General features: G+C 39.5%; 1 protein-coding gene across 3 annotated transcripts in view; it reads left to right on the forward strand.

Moving 5' to 3' along the window:
• Positions 1 to 14,927, forward strand: part of MPPED2 (metallophosphoesterase domain containing 2) — a 108,779-nt gene that overhangs the window by 49,543 nt on the left and 44,309 nt on the right. For all 3 annotated transcript variants that reach the window (XM_055814661.1, XM_055814662.1, XM_005232628.4), the window contains exon 4: positions 10,145 to 10,370. In XM_055814661.1, coding sequence (XP_055670636.1) covers positions 10,145 to 10,370 — 226 coding nt within the window. The remainder of the gene's footprint in view (positions 1 to 10,144; positions 10,371 to 14,927) is intronic.

Below are 14,927 nucleotides of genomic sequence, written 5' to 3' on the forward strand. Positions count from 1 at the left end.
CCTCTGTGGGCTGGGTTATTAAAAGGAATTTCCTTACAGGGCTCAGGAGATTCCTGGTATCCAAGTTCATCTTGAAAGACTATAATGGAATGTTTAGGTTTATTTAGAATAATAAATTCAAATGTGGCATTAGAAAAATAATACTGGAGGTTCATAAAAGCCTGCCTGAATATTTTTAGTTCACTGTAATTTCTGTTTGCATTCTCTGTGTACTTTATTTTTTTATTCTCTGTAAAAATTTCATGCAAAGACTGTGGGGGTAGCTCTGAGATAGAGTACACAGTGCTTTCAGATGGATGTTGGGCTGCTTCTAGAAGGGGAGTTTAGTTCAGGTTTTGGATTTCTCTTCTTCCAGCTTGGAAAAGGAAGAAGCAATTCCCAAGAAACACCAGCATTGCCATCCAAAGATATGTTTAAAACCACCTTTGAACATCAGACTTGCCTCTCATACTTAAATGTTTACAAGTGGAAGCACCAAACATGATCACAGGGTGAAATTTCAAGAGCAGCTAATTACTTTAGCACATTGGAGAATGTTACATTGTCAGAGTTATTAAAAAGCTGTTGTCCTGCTTTTAGGCAGCAGTACACGGTTTTAAAACCTTTGGGATACTATAAAAATATTTTATCTGACTTCTTCATTTTCCTTTCAGTTTATTTTCCTTGCGATTATTCTTGCTGCCCCTGCTTATTATTTTTTCCCTTACTGTTATGGGAATTTATCCATGTTACATTAGTATTGGTAGTCAGGTAAGTCTGAGCCCCAGTATGTTTAGTGGTTTACCAGCAGTGTGCTCAAAAATCATAGTTTTGAAACGAAGGATTTCATCTCCATGCATAAAAATTGAGAAGTTACGTAAAATCTACTGTATTATAGAAAGAAAATTAAAATAGTTACCAGCAGTTTCTTGGTTTATGTATTTGAGATTTTTTGGTCTCATAAGATGCTCTGACCACCTTCCTAGGATGCAGAAAAAAAGGATGCATTTGGAGGGTTTTTTTTAGAAATACTCACTAGGCTTTACCAGGCTGTGAGGCAGAGGGAGGTATGTGCCTGCTGCTGTGTGCATTTGTAAGTCTCAAAGACTTTAATTTAAAAATCAGAAAACATATTATGGGGACAAGTTCAAAGTAGGATGGATTCAGGATGTTTCTGGTGATTATATGTGTTTCCCTTGATTTTTTAATATTAAAATTGGTAGTAGATGTTGGAAGTGTCCTGATAGGGGTGTGCATTTCAACCCTGTGCACAGAAAAGGAGGTTCAACTGCATACATAAAGGTGGTCCCTGTCAATAAGGCAGAAAAATTTGGGGCAGAATCTAAATCTGGGTCCTGCATTCATAATTCTTATTTCCTTCCTTAAGTTTTCTTTCAGTAAGTAGTGAGAAATTTATATCCAGACTTGTTTCTCTTTTAACTAAATATTTTACTTTGTCTGGAAGATCTTGTCCCTGGTCTTTTGCAACGTGAAAATATACATGTACGTGAAAATACCAAGACATTGTCTGTGATAATTATGATTAGCTTAATTACTTTCTGTATAATTGTTTCTCAAGATGACCTCCTTTTTGATGGCTTTTAATCATTTATTTTAGGAAAAAAAGACTCAGTTGGAAATGTAAATTACAGAGACAAAGGGTATGTTACGGGAAGTAGGTCCAGATCCGTTTGTGTCAGACAGTGACTGTTGGGTTTTATATTCTTAAGATTCATGGAGAAAAATCATTTAAATTGATACAATATGTGCGTGCACAAGGTAATATCAACAACCAATATATTATTTCAAAATCTGGTGAGTTTCTTTATAGAGGATTAGGTTATATAGTGTGGGGGGACTCCGAAAAGAAAATAGAATTGTGTATTGATGCCTTTAGAAATATTATTTGAGGGCAATAAAATGTTCCCTGAAATTCCCTCCTGAGTGGAGAAAATGGAGTTTGTTTGCAGTAATTGCATTTTCTAGCATTTGCTTTTGCACTTTCCAATATGAGTTAAGCCAATTGGAACCTGTGATCTCGTTTTGCTTATTGGCAAAAGTACCATGTAAATTGATCTGTGATGCATTTATAGAGAAAGCTTTGAAAATTTTGAAATAGAGATGGCTTTTTCTTATTAGATTTGGATAGTATTAGGGTTCATTTCTGTATTTTAGCCTAATGCAATAGTAACCAAAACTGTTCTTTTCAATTTAGTCTTAATCAAGTTCAAGGAGAACATTTTTGCTTAGCCCCACTGGCACTGTGAAGGCAGAGTTTTATGTACCTGTTCTCAGCCTTGGTATTCAGAGTTCAAGATCTGAGCCATTCAAAACCACACCGAGCTGAAACTGGTTTAAAACTTGTCAGCCCTGCTACATTAAGATCTTGATTGCAAGAGAAAATGTAAAATCCTGTTGGACAAGGTATAACGTATTTCTCCAGGGGAGTATACGTGCACTATAGTCCTTAAACTACAGGGGGTTAGGTGCAAATCTCATTATAATAAGTGTAAACATGGGGTAATTCTGTTTAGGGGAACACCCTTCATTCAGCTCTGCCAGGCAAAAGATGTTCTTGCCTGAAAACCTTGCAGATTTGCCCGGGTGAGTGCCGTTTCACTTACAGGATCTCTTTGGATGTGCGCCCATAGCACCAGTGCAGCCGTGGTAGTGCTTTATGTGTTGCTTTGCTGTGGGAAAGCGAGGAGTAGCAGGAACTACCATTTGTGCAAGAAGCATTTTTAAAAGTGAAAGGGAAGAGGAAGGCTATTGCCATTTCCAGGGAGGGTGTTGTTTTCAGAATTTGCTAAATTTAAAGGGAAACTTCATAGTGGTCAGCTTTTTTGATGTTAAGTTAGGTGGGGTTTTTTTTCTTTTTTTTTTTTCCTCTTGAAAGCTCCATTTTTTAGGTTACATAATTACAAGCCTGCTTTTCCAGGAACTAGGAAGCAATCTGTGCTGCTTCTGTGTCAGATTTCGTAATTTTAAAGTCAATTTGGGGGACTTTTTACACCTCACTTTGGCAAGTGCTGTGAGCGGCAAAATGTGGAGGATTTTTGTTTTTGAGGTTAGGCTAAACAAAAACTTCAGATTCGGTCTGTTTCAAAACAAATGCCATGTATTGATTGATAAAACTTTCCATGTTTCAAAGAATGTTTTAATAACAGTAGCCCAGTGAAATTCAAAACTCTTGAGATCAAAACCCAACACAAGTTATGTTCAGGGTAACACTAAGGAAGGTGTGGAACACTGAAGTGAAACAAAAGATTGTTGTTGTGCCACGTTTTTCCTTCTAACAGGGAGGAGAAGGATATTAATCACAAACAGTTACATTAGAATAATGTTATGGTTGAGACATAAATACATAAAAGCAAGGAATTGTTACAGATGTCAGAGCATCACGTGATCAGACCCCTCGCTGACGCGGTCCTGCAGTGCGGGGTTCCTGCTGCTCTTGGTGACGTTGTGCAAAATTTGCTGTTTACCTATGGGAGAGAGAAGGAGTGGAAGCGCTTGGTATTAGGTACCACTGACTCTGCAGTGTCAGACTTCTCCTGAATGCCCGTACAGGTCCCGCGGCACCGTATCTGCGGTCACTGGGACTGTGTTTGCTGCAGTACCTTGGTGCTGCATTGCTGAGTTATAGGTACTGAGGCAAGAGTCACTCGGTACTTCCTTGCTTTCATGGGTTTATGGCTCGACCTTGGCATTATTGTAACGTAGTTTTTTGTGTTTAATGTTTCTTAGACTTGGTTTTCCATTGCCAGCATGGAAGAAATCGTAATGCATGAGTTTCAGAGGAGAAGGTAGCAGTCTGAACCTGCTGTGTGGCTCGATCCTCAAGTGTGAGTATTAACGCTAGAGCTGTCAGGCCTTGTGAAAATTAATGAAGCCTGACGGTTACAGAGTGAAAGGTCAGAGGCAGAGCTTGCACTTACCTAACATTTCTGTTTTGTTGTGTCTAACAGCGTTTTCAACAAAGGGGAGCTTTAATGTACAAGCATTAGATTTATCACAGGAATTCAAGGATCTCAGCCTTTGCTTCTCCCTGTGCTGTGGTCTGATGTTTTCTTTGCATAAAGGCAAAACAGTTAAACTTCCATTCATCTGCTCGTCTTGCTGTTGCCCATGTGTGTTTTGCCTTTATTTTTTCCTTTCCAAAATCTTCTTTATTCTTTTGCAGAGGGAGGGGGGGAAAAAAAAAAGGCATCTGAACTGATAATAGTTTAAAAAGCTGGTTGTGTAGTTTTCATCAAGAAGATTTTGAGAGATCTTGTATTTCAGTTCTTTGTACTTCTTGAGAAGCATGTTTTGGTTTTGTGCATGTTCTGTCTTTTATTTGCCTGCTTTTTTGTTTTTGATTATTTCATTCTGTAGATTTCTACAGATGCAGAGGGGTAAAATACATAGAAATTAATGAGTCACATTTTCAGCCAGTGTGTTGGCTGACATCAGTTTCAGCTATTCGGTTGGGCACTTCTTGTAAAGGCTGTTTGTTTAAAACAGTAGGAATAGTTTCACAGTCAGTTGGTCAGTCTCATTCTAGAAAACTGTTTTTCCTACCCAGTTTTGAATCTTGGTGCCTGAAGTTGATTGTTGATGAGAGAAGTCCAGCTTATCATTGGAAAGCTGGAGCCTGTGCAACTGTACTTATGTTGTACTGACTCATTTGTTTCTGCCAAAGAAGAAATGAGCGCCTTTGAGATGTTCTTTGTTTTAAAAAGCTGAAGGGGGTCTGTGTGTGTTAAGCTGTAAATGCTGGAAAAAGAGAGAAACCGTGGCCCTGAGATGCAGCGGGCTTTCCGTGAGAAACCTGTGTGAAGAGTTAGAGCGCTGCGGACCAGTTGCAGGTTGTGCTGGTTGCCCTTGCCTGCTGCCCGTGGGCAGGTGGGCAGCTGTGGTCAGACATCTGATAGCAACCTGTGCTGCTGGGGGCATGGAAAGCCCATGGGAAAGACACAAAATCTGCTCCTTCAGAGTTTATCTCTGGGTGCGTATGTGGTTGGTTATGGGTGAATGCTCCGTGACCAGTTTTGCACTTCTGAAGCGTGTGTGATATACCGTAAATTCAAGACGATTCATTTGTACATATTTCTCTCTTTTTTAAGGGACTAAGATTTGTACTTCAAGGTTTCTCAGCCCGTTTCTCAACATATGGCCAAAGGGTCTGTGGGGCTATGAAATGGGCATGAAAAAACTTCGCATTTCATGGAAGTGTTGTGTGGTTTGAATAGTTAATGCATGCATATGCATATTCAGAGCTTCACATCAAAAGCACTTGCATAGCATTGGTGTGTAAATACAGGTTTCTACCACTTTATAGTCAACTAGTATCACATTATTGCTTATTTCCCTACTTCCCTGTGGGTTTTGTAGGTAAGAGCAGTCAAAAAAAACCCTGTGTAATTTTCTATTTTTGTAGGGACTCGGCAGTTAACATTCATTGCCAGTCAGACTCCTTTTCAAGTCTGGCAGCTCTACAGAACTTGGGTTGTGTGACTGAATTGTACTCACACGAAGCATGGCATTAAAATGGAACAGTTGTTCAATAGATTATGGACTCCTAGGATCACCTACTTGAGGTGAACTTAAAAAAAACCCAGTGGAACACCTGATTACATAGCTTAAAAAACCCCAATGCCCTCCATCCCCTGCTGTCTCCCCAGCTTCCCCCTTGTCCCGTGTAATAGGTGTATTTAAAGTCAGTCTGTTGGTCTGCTAACACTGTAAAGTGATGTATGGGGTTGCAGCCAGCAAAAGTCCTGCCTTACCAGTGTTCACGGGGCTGCATTCTTTTTTTGCTACATCAGTTTTCAGCTGGATCAGTTTCCTGATCCACTGTGCTCTGCAGCCACTGAATCCTTGTGGTAGCAGAGGTGTGGTGGCACAGGAGTGAGGATGAACGCTTGGGAGACGAAGGTGGGTGGGACTGTAGCTTGAGGGTTGACTTGTTAAAATGAGAAGTCACAGAAACCTTCTGAGACTCCCAGATTAATGTATTTGCTGTAAAAAATTAGATTTTTACGAGGTACTCACAGTTAGCTATCTTTGCTTTTATTTGAGTAAGAGTTACACTGACCTTTTGTCTTCCAGAGGAGAACAAATTGTCTAATTGCAATATTTTCATGATCAATTATTACATTGTGCCCTTGCTTCTACTGTTGAGGGCGTGTGTTGAAAAACATCTTAGCCAAAATAAATATATTTTGAAGGTATGTGTGCACACACACATGCACCCTGTGTGTGTATATACACATAAATTCACAGTATTTAAAATACTTCAGTATAAGTGACTCTACCTAACAGGCTTGGTGCCCTCATATTTTTTAGTAGCTTTAATCTTAGCATATTGATCTCGCCTGTTAAACAGTTAAGTATTTTTAATATAAACTCAGTTATTGCCTTGGGAGTTGACAATTGGGATTTCTGAAGTGTTCGTCCCAACAAACAGATCAAACTCTTTTCCTGCTTGGGAAGAGATTCTTCTGTTTTCCAGACTCACAGTATAAATTAGAATGAATAATATTACTGATGCACGATGGAAAATTTAGTAGTTAGGAAATTAGACTAATAAAGACCAAATGTAGCTAATAAAAATTTAGTGAAGGAAAATGAGGAAATGCCTTTCAACCTGTGTATTGTGCTGCAGCGTCTCTCTGTACAGACAGCGCGGACATAGATAGGCAGAGATAATCTGGTCAAGATGAAACTAAAATACTGTGGAGTAGGATAGTTTTGTGTGTGGCTGTTTATCCTTCCATATTAAACACAGAAGGTCAGCAGATTATAGACAAAGGGCAGGACTGCCGAAAGAAAACACGCCAAAGTATTTCAGAAAGAATTCAGAAAGAAGAAAAAATTCAGAGAGAATGAAGGTTTTGTGCTGCCACAGGGCCTTTCAGGAAGGGAAAAACTGAATGTGATGAATAAATAGCTAATCTGATTGCAGGTAATTTATTACTGTGATTAGTGCTATATAGTCTTTCCTGGGGGAAGAGGAAAGAAATGGATGAGACTTCCTCCTGCTGCTCCCCTTTGCGTGTGCCTGGCTTTTGATGCGTTTGCATTTTGATGAGTGGTGTTGCTCATCGCCAACTCCAAGGAGATGAGAGCAAAATGTGAGGTTGTGAGGTCGGGGAGCTAGGTGGGGAGCCAGGTCAGACCTTGGCACTCATTCTGTGGTAAATGTTAAAAGTATGTGCAGAAATAGAGTGAAGCACATCTCGTGTGGTCGCTGGGCGGGGGGGGCGCGGGTCTGCAGCTGTGCATCCACAGCATCCCTGCCCGCGCACCAGCTGGCAGGTTCTGGGTGCGTGGTGCTGCTCAGCTGGGGCTCCTGGGTAGGTGCTGGTGGACTTGGGTCCACATGGGGCTTCTTCTCTGATACCTCTTTTGCCTTATTTCTCCGTCCTGGTCTTTCTTGGTCCTTAAGTTTCACTGGTGGGGCCACATCCTGAGCCTCCCCAGTGGCACAGGGAGGAGGCTCTTCTCTCCCAGAGCCCCCCTGGCTCCCTGGTGCCTTCCTGGCTCTTAACTGACCAAACAGCCTCTCCTTAGTCCTAAGAACATCAACAGCTGTCTTGTCACCAACTGCAGTAAATACTGTTTGGTTTTCCTTACTGATGTCAGGTGCTTCTGTAACATATATAAGTTTTACATTTCTATGTTTTAATAATCACTGCTGCCACCGTGGGTTTGTCTTTTCACATCCTGTGTGTCTTCAAAGTGAGCCCTCTTTTTCAAGGTGTCAAGATAAAAAACCATTGACTTCAAGCAAAAATATTCTAGACTTAATTGGACATAATGTCAGCAAAAAGCACTGATTTTCAAGTCTATCAAAATAAATGGGAGGACACTTATCCAATAAGATGAAAAGTTTTCTCTGCTAAAACTGGCAAATGTTGATAACTTGGCAGAAACCTGAATTTAACTTCTCCATCCTACTTCTCCAAGAATCTTATCACATCTAGCTTGTTTTGGGGGGATTGATAGTTATGACAAGCGTGTCAAATTTCATGCCGGTGGTATCTTTTACATTTCCTGAGAGAGGAGAAAATAGCAATTTTACCTTGTGCCCAGGGGTCACAGAGAGCAGGAATTGTAGGTACCTGCCACATTGAGTTTTTAAATAAAAATGAATTGCAGAGCAGCATGTAGCAGAGATGAGGGAAGAGGGAAAGGAGTGAGGCATAAACTGTAGAGAAGCATTTATTGCATCTTCTGCAGCTTTTAATCTAATGCAGCACCACAGAGTTATGAATATGTATGATCTGCATTTTGTTCAGATGTGAGGTGCCTATGAAGATACTTGCTTGGTTTTTCTTCCAAGAGATTTGTGGCTTTTTGGTTTTCTATCCAGAATTAACTGATTTTGCAAAGATGATGTTTGTATAGGTGTCTTGTGTAATTCCTGTTCTGTGCTGTAAATTTTGAGAAGCAGAGGGTTTTGACTGGTTCCTCATAAGGCTGATTTAGGGGAAGGTTATTTTTGTAAATATTTTTAGCTTCACTTTGAAACTGACTTTAAAAAAATAAACCACAAACCCAAACAGTTTTGAAAGCTGAAAGAGGTTTTAAACTAGCCAAGCCACATCTGTTCAGGAGAGCTTTATTCATGAGAAGTATATAGCACCTGATTCTGTGTTCCTCAGGAAAGATATCAGGAGGACCAGAACTGGGAGATGGACCCATAGATTTCCACATTCATTCTGTTGCCTTTATGGAAAAAAAAACCACAACTAAACCCACAAAAAAAACCCCAAACCCCCCCACAAACCCAACCTATTCTAAATGACTATTAGGAATAAATACCAAAGTGAATGATGTGGTATAAGAGTAGGAAATCAGGCTTATGGTGAAGGCAATAGAAGTCAGCTTTGATGCAAACTTACGTGTGATTTTTGGCAAGTCACGGTGGGACAGATTTTGTAAAAGAACCTCACTTCTGTGAAGACACTGTGTTATGGGACACATATTTTTAAGAGAGCTCAACACCCAGTGTGTTTATTTGGAAGATCTGGCACTGATTGTTGGTACTAAGTTCTTGAAAATCTGTCTCTGAACTCCAGAAATCTGGCTCCACGGGCCTGATCCATGCCTCCTTCCAAACAGTGGGAATAGTTGCCCCAAATGGGGTAATCAAGTCTGTATTATTTGTCTCTGACCCTCACAGTAAATGAATTAACCACAATTCCTTTTTCCTACCTTACATCTTACTTGCCTGAATCTCGTGCTTTCTTTTACACCTGTACTTCTTACAGAAATGAGCTACTACCACATATATATATATATATATGTGTGTGTGTGTGTATGTATATATAAATAGTAAGAATAAAGTGAAAGTCCATTGCAAATGAACTGAAGCTTTGGAGAGCAGGTTAGATCTGAAATAAATGCCACTTGTCTAATTCAGTACCCGGTGCCTAGTACCCTCACAACAGACTTGAAGCATCCTAGGGTCGCTGCTCTGCCCACCCACTCAGCCACCTGTGGCATCTCCCTGCAGCCCCCTCCTGTGGGCTGGGACTCAGGACTGCTGACTCTGACCCAGTCCCATCAATTAAGCAGAGTTGCACCAGGGAAGATACAGATTGGATATTAGGAAAAAATTTCCTCGCTGAAAGGATGCTCAAGCATTGGAATGGACTGCCCAGGGACGTGGTGGAATCACCATCCCTAGACGTGTTCAAAAAACATGTAGATGCGGTGCTTGGGGACATGGTTTAGTCGTGGACTTGGCAGTGCTGGGTTAACGGTTGGACTTGATGATCTTAGAGGTCTTTTCCAGCCTGAATGGTGCTGTGATTCCAAGTGGTAGGACTCAGTGTCACATCTTAGGCTAATTTAAACCAGTGTGTCATCAGCTGAAAGCAAGGGAGCAGTGGTGGTTTATGCCACCTTTGGAGCTCGTTTGGTGCCTACCAGTGCGCTTTAACTCTGCAGTACACAGTTTTGGTTGTGACATTGCTTTGTGTCCTGTTACTTTACATTTCAACATCATTTCACTCAGTGGAAGAGAAGCAGCAGTAATAACTTCTGCTCAACATGGAGATGCACACAGATCTTGGGTATTTCATTCTGTTGCTGCTAGCTGTCTACTTATTGTGCCGGCAACGCTGGTGTGGGAGGAAAATGTGCTAATTAAGTCTCTTTTTTGTTATTTCAGGAAACCTACCATATGAATATAAAATAGTGATTGCTGGGAATCATGAACTGACATTTGATAAGGAATTCATGGCAGACCTTGTTAAACAAGATTACTACCGCTTTCCCTCTGTGTCCAAATTGAAACCAGAGGACTTTGACAATGTTCAGTCACTCCTGACAAATAGTATTTACTTACAAGATTCAGAGGTAACAGTTAAAGGATTCCGAATATACGGTGCCCCATGGTAAGTCTCAATTTAAACTTTCTTTGCTGTTTATTACTTGAACTGCAGCAGGAATCATTCCTGTTGAAAATGCATGAAGCTGCTTTGTTGTATTGCCCCGCAGAACAGTATCAAACTTAACTGTAAACCACCTTGAAACAATTGCCACTTTGTTTTTGTGTGTGTGTGTATAAATAGGCTATTTTTAGCCACGTGTGGGAAATAAGACAAAAGGAATTGTAATTATTTCTATTCTGCCTGCTGAATGCACTTAAAAAATTGCAAGTTCAATATCCACTCTGTGCTTGTGGATTAACTGCAGTGTCATCTTGGTATGTATTAGAGAAGCTTCGGTACACTGTGTGCTGCTTGGGTACATGTGTCTGCTGTGCTAATAGATTAGTGTGGTAGCATTTAATACGCACACAGCACAAGGTACAAGGCAGCAGGTGCTTTAAGCATTATTTCTGATCAGTTCTAGGCTTTTTTTGCTTTTAAAGTTGTGATAATGAAATTGCAAGCCAGTTTTGATCGCATTCCACCCCTGTGCCAAGCATATGCAGGAAACATTTCTGTCCAGTTTTGCAGTAAGGAGAGACTTCCTTGTTTTTTCTACACGTTGTTTGTGACACCTGATACCTCTCTGTGTGGAGACTTGAGCAGCACTTGTTTTAAATTCTCATGCTAACAACAGCCATGGTCCTTTCAGGCTGTACCAGAAACCTCAACTTCAGTGATGGTGATAATCGTTATGCTACTTGGTGTTCTTAGTCGTCAGCTGACGTACTTAAATGCTAATTTATGTCCACCTGTAAGAAGGGTTTGTTATAATCTTATAACTTAGATTTTTGGTGCCAGGCTTGCTTTAAAGGTGAAAGTAGGAGAGGAAGGGGGAGTGGCAAGGGTTGAACCAAAGAATTGGGCAAACCTATACAGATATTAGAAATTTTCCCCTTCATCTCATCTCTATTGACTTTTCACTTGGCCTGCAGGCCTTGGTGATTCATGCAGCACCACACACGTTGACACTTCTGACAGTGCTTCTTTTGGTCATGTTGTGTCCATTAGTGCTGGCTACAAAATTGTAATCTAGCTCTGTATCTCACATTCTTCACTTAAGCTACTAATTTTTTTTTAATTTAAGTCAGCCTTTAGCTTGTTGTTTAAATCAGCCTGACATTGCTCAGCTAAAAAAAAATAATTAAATACTCTAAATCCTGCAGCATCAGCTAATTGAGAAAGGTGATCTTAATTCAGCTTAGGAGTCACCTCTTACAGACATTTCAAAGTAACTTTTTTAGTAATAGCTTATAACACACAAAAAGAAGACAGGGCACCTAAGGCCTTGGGTAGCATGAGGTGGATTTGAGACTTGCTGTAAGGCGAGCAGTCATGTGGGCTGGAAGATTGGCTGCTAAGACTGAGGTTGTGTTCGCCTTCTTTCGTATGTATGCCTTGGACTGAGAGGGCTTGTATTCTGCAGGCATCCCGTGATAATGAAGTGTAGGCATCTTTTCAAATTTATTTGGGGCAGATTTACGTGAACTCTGCTTACTATGGAGCTGCTGGAGAGATCTGGAGAACGTAGAATCCAAGTCTGGGCAAGAGCAAGCTTAGTGTTCTGAAATGGAGAACTGTGTGATATGCCTTTGCATTTGCATTTATATGTACTGGCAAAATGTACTGATCTTTACCCCTTTTTCGCTTCCCGAATCCATAATGGCAATCTGTTACCCTCTTGTCTCCAGCTGCATTTAGAAGTTCTTTAATTTTGCAGGTATACATACGGATTTAGGACGTTTGTTTTGAAATATTAAGGGATGCTGCATCAAGGAACTGAGTTGTTTTAACCATAACAAGTGAACGGCATATGTATGAAGCTATCATTTTGAGTAGAGCCTTTTAGATCAGCTAGTTTGTGTTCGGAGCATAGAGATGCAGTGTCGCCTTTTCTTCCCGCCCCCCCCCCCCCCTCGCTCTTTTTTTTTTTTTTTTTTTTTTTTTTTTTTTAAATAATGACTGTTCCTGGAAAATGTGAAAATTCAGCTAGCTTCCTGCATTTTAGTTGGCCTTTGAGAGGAAGGAAAAGTCACATCAGATACTAGAAAAATCTGTTCCAAATCTGTTCTGTGCCTGGAAACTGAGACAGAATGATCAGACAAGACCGTTAGCACTTCTTAAATTTTTTCTCCTTCTCCTCCAATCACATCTCACTCTGTTACTATAAATCTTCAGATTACCCCAAAGGAAGGGAATTTGTGGGGGTTTTGTATGTATTTATGGCCTCCTTACTCCAATTAGTTCTGTCACAGTAGTGGAACACTGGTCATTAACCCAGAAGATGCTCCAACCCGAAAATGAGATAAGTTGGCATGTTCAATTTATGTGCATTTTTGTAAGTATTTCCAGAGGGAAAAAAATCTCATTTGCCGATAAAGCTACTGGTTTTAATTTAAAAAGAGGGATCAAACCAAGAATAACAGCTGTGATTCTGGAGGTTTCAGCCTGTCAGGGGTTTCTAAGAAGTAATTGCCAGGATACTGGGAAAACTGGCTATAAGTCATCTATTTAGAAAATGTAAATTGCAACTCAGTGTAACTACAGAAAAGAAATATCAGTCCATATTCATTACATGTTATTACTCATGGTACATCTGAAAGCTTTCTAAAGACCTAAGAGAATTCAAGTAGTGCCTCCTAACTTACAATTTAGTAGAATTTGTATGTAGAAAATAACTTACAATACACAGGAGCATTCATGTGTATTTGCAATTGGAATGTGCGGTGGTGCATATCAACAGCCTCTAAGGAGCAGAAAATTTGAATTTAGCCTGATGGTTCTGAGAGTATTAAATGGCATTAGCTGGAGGGGAGTAGAAAACAAAAGTATCAGCCCCTAAAAGAGAAAAGAGCAAGGGTGGGACATGAATCACATTTGGAGCTCTGCTCATTTTCAGAGGAGGAAAATGTAACTTGACATTTTCACACCTTAAATAGGAGATTTGTTGATGTACCTTGAAGGAGCAAAATGGCTGAAGACTTTCCATTTGGTTTATAGATAACAATCCACAAAAACATTTCCCTCCTTTCTCTTCCTTCTGATTTTATCCTATGAACCTGGCTTGTTTGGTGGGATAATGATCGATAGTTTATACTTTGTGCAGTCAAAACTCTTAAAGATTCTAAGGGAAACATTTTCTCCTTTGGAAATTTGAGATTGAGGATACTTATTGAACAGGACAAAAAGCACAGGCAGTAATCGATATAGGAATTTTTTAATCTTGAAGTTCCCTTTGTGACGTATATGTAAGCATAACTCATACTGATGTATCTGTAGAAGGGTAAGGAGAGACAGTCTGTTTTTACTGCAGCTTCAGGTGCTGAATATGTATAAGTTTTATTTAAATTCAAATGTTATTGTAAAATATGAGGGTTTTAAAAATTATATTTGAGATTGTTCATCCATGCTAAGGACTGAGTTTACTGTAGTATGCTATAGATGTTTGAATACAAATATTCTAGCAGTGTCTGTTTTTTAATGAAGCTTTAAAAGCATTCAAACCACCAGAGAATTGCAGTTAACCGGAGCCAGAATTTGTTTAAACCACATTTTGACAGAAATAATTGTTCAGGGAGAATATTTTTATCTGTGTTTTTTTGTTCTGCTCTTCAGCTCTACAGGTAGCTTTTTTGGTTTGTTTGAAAGATGGGTGTAGTTGAAATGGAAAAAATATTCTGCTAAACTTGTGTGCATAGAAATGTATGGTAGTTAATTTCATGAATAATGAGGCAACAGACTTATTCATGGATTTTAAATTCTGTTCTCTGGAAAAAAATCCACAAAAAATGTCACAACCCATAAATATAAAATCAAATAAACAATAATTTACATTATTTTTTGCTGTTAAAATATATGGACATGATCCAGCCATATCTAACAGAATTAAAAGATCCAAGACTTTCAGCATATATATGTGTTTAGATAACTATAGGTAGACGAATTTTTTTGAGGGACGAAGATGTTTAATAGAAAAGCTAATTCAATATAAAGCAATGCGTTTGAATGGTTAATGGAATCAATTTTATGGAAATAACGGAAAAGCACAAACGTAAAAGATTAAAATTGATTATTTAAATAGTGATTGAAATCTGCTATTTACATCATTGTGATGATAATCAATTCATCCTGAATGAAGCTGGGAAAAAAGCTCTTCCCTTCTGACAGGAACAGCAGCATTGTTCAGCAATATCCTGCACGTTTGTCAAGTTGTAGCTTGTTCAGGTCTCAAGAACAGAAGCACAAAGCTGGCCTCCCAGATGCTTTTAATGAATACTAGTGGGTTTTTCCTATGTCCAAGAATTTGATCTGTACGGTGATCCAGAGGTCAAGAACAAACGGCTCGCTATCGCTCACCTCTGCGAAGCCAAAGCTTTCATTTGCTTTTTTTAGTAACTCTAGAGGAAGTGCCTTAACTCTTTTTCAGAAGCAAAATTTTAATTGGCATGGATAATGCAGCCTTAAGAAAGTACAGACAGGTTCAACCATCTCCTTTAAAAATAACGTTTTGTGCAATTTTTT

Source organism: Falco peregrinus, chromosome 9 (assembly GCF_023634155.1).
Source record: "Falco peregrinus isolate bFalPer1 chromosome 9, bFalPer1.pri, whole genome shotgun sequence".
Lineage (NCBI taxonomy): Eukaryota > Metazoa > Chordata > Aves > Falconiformes > Falconidae > Falco > Falco peregrinus.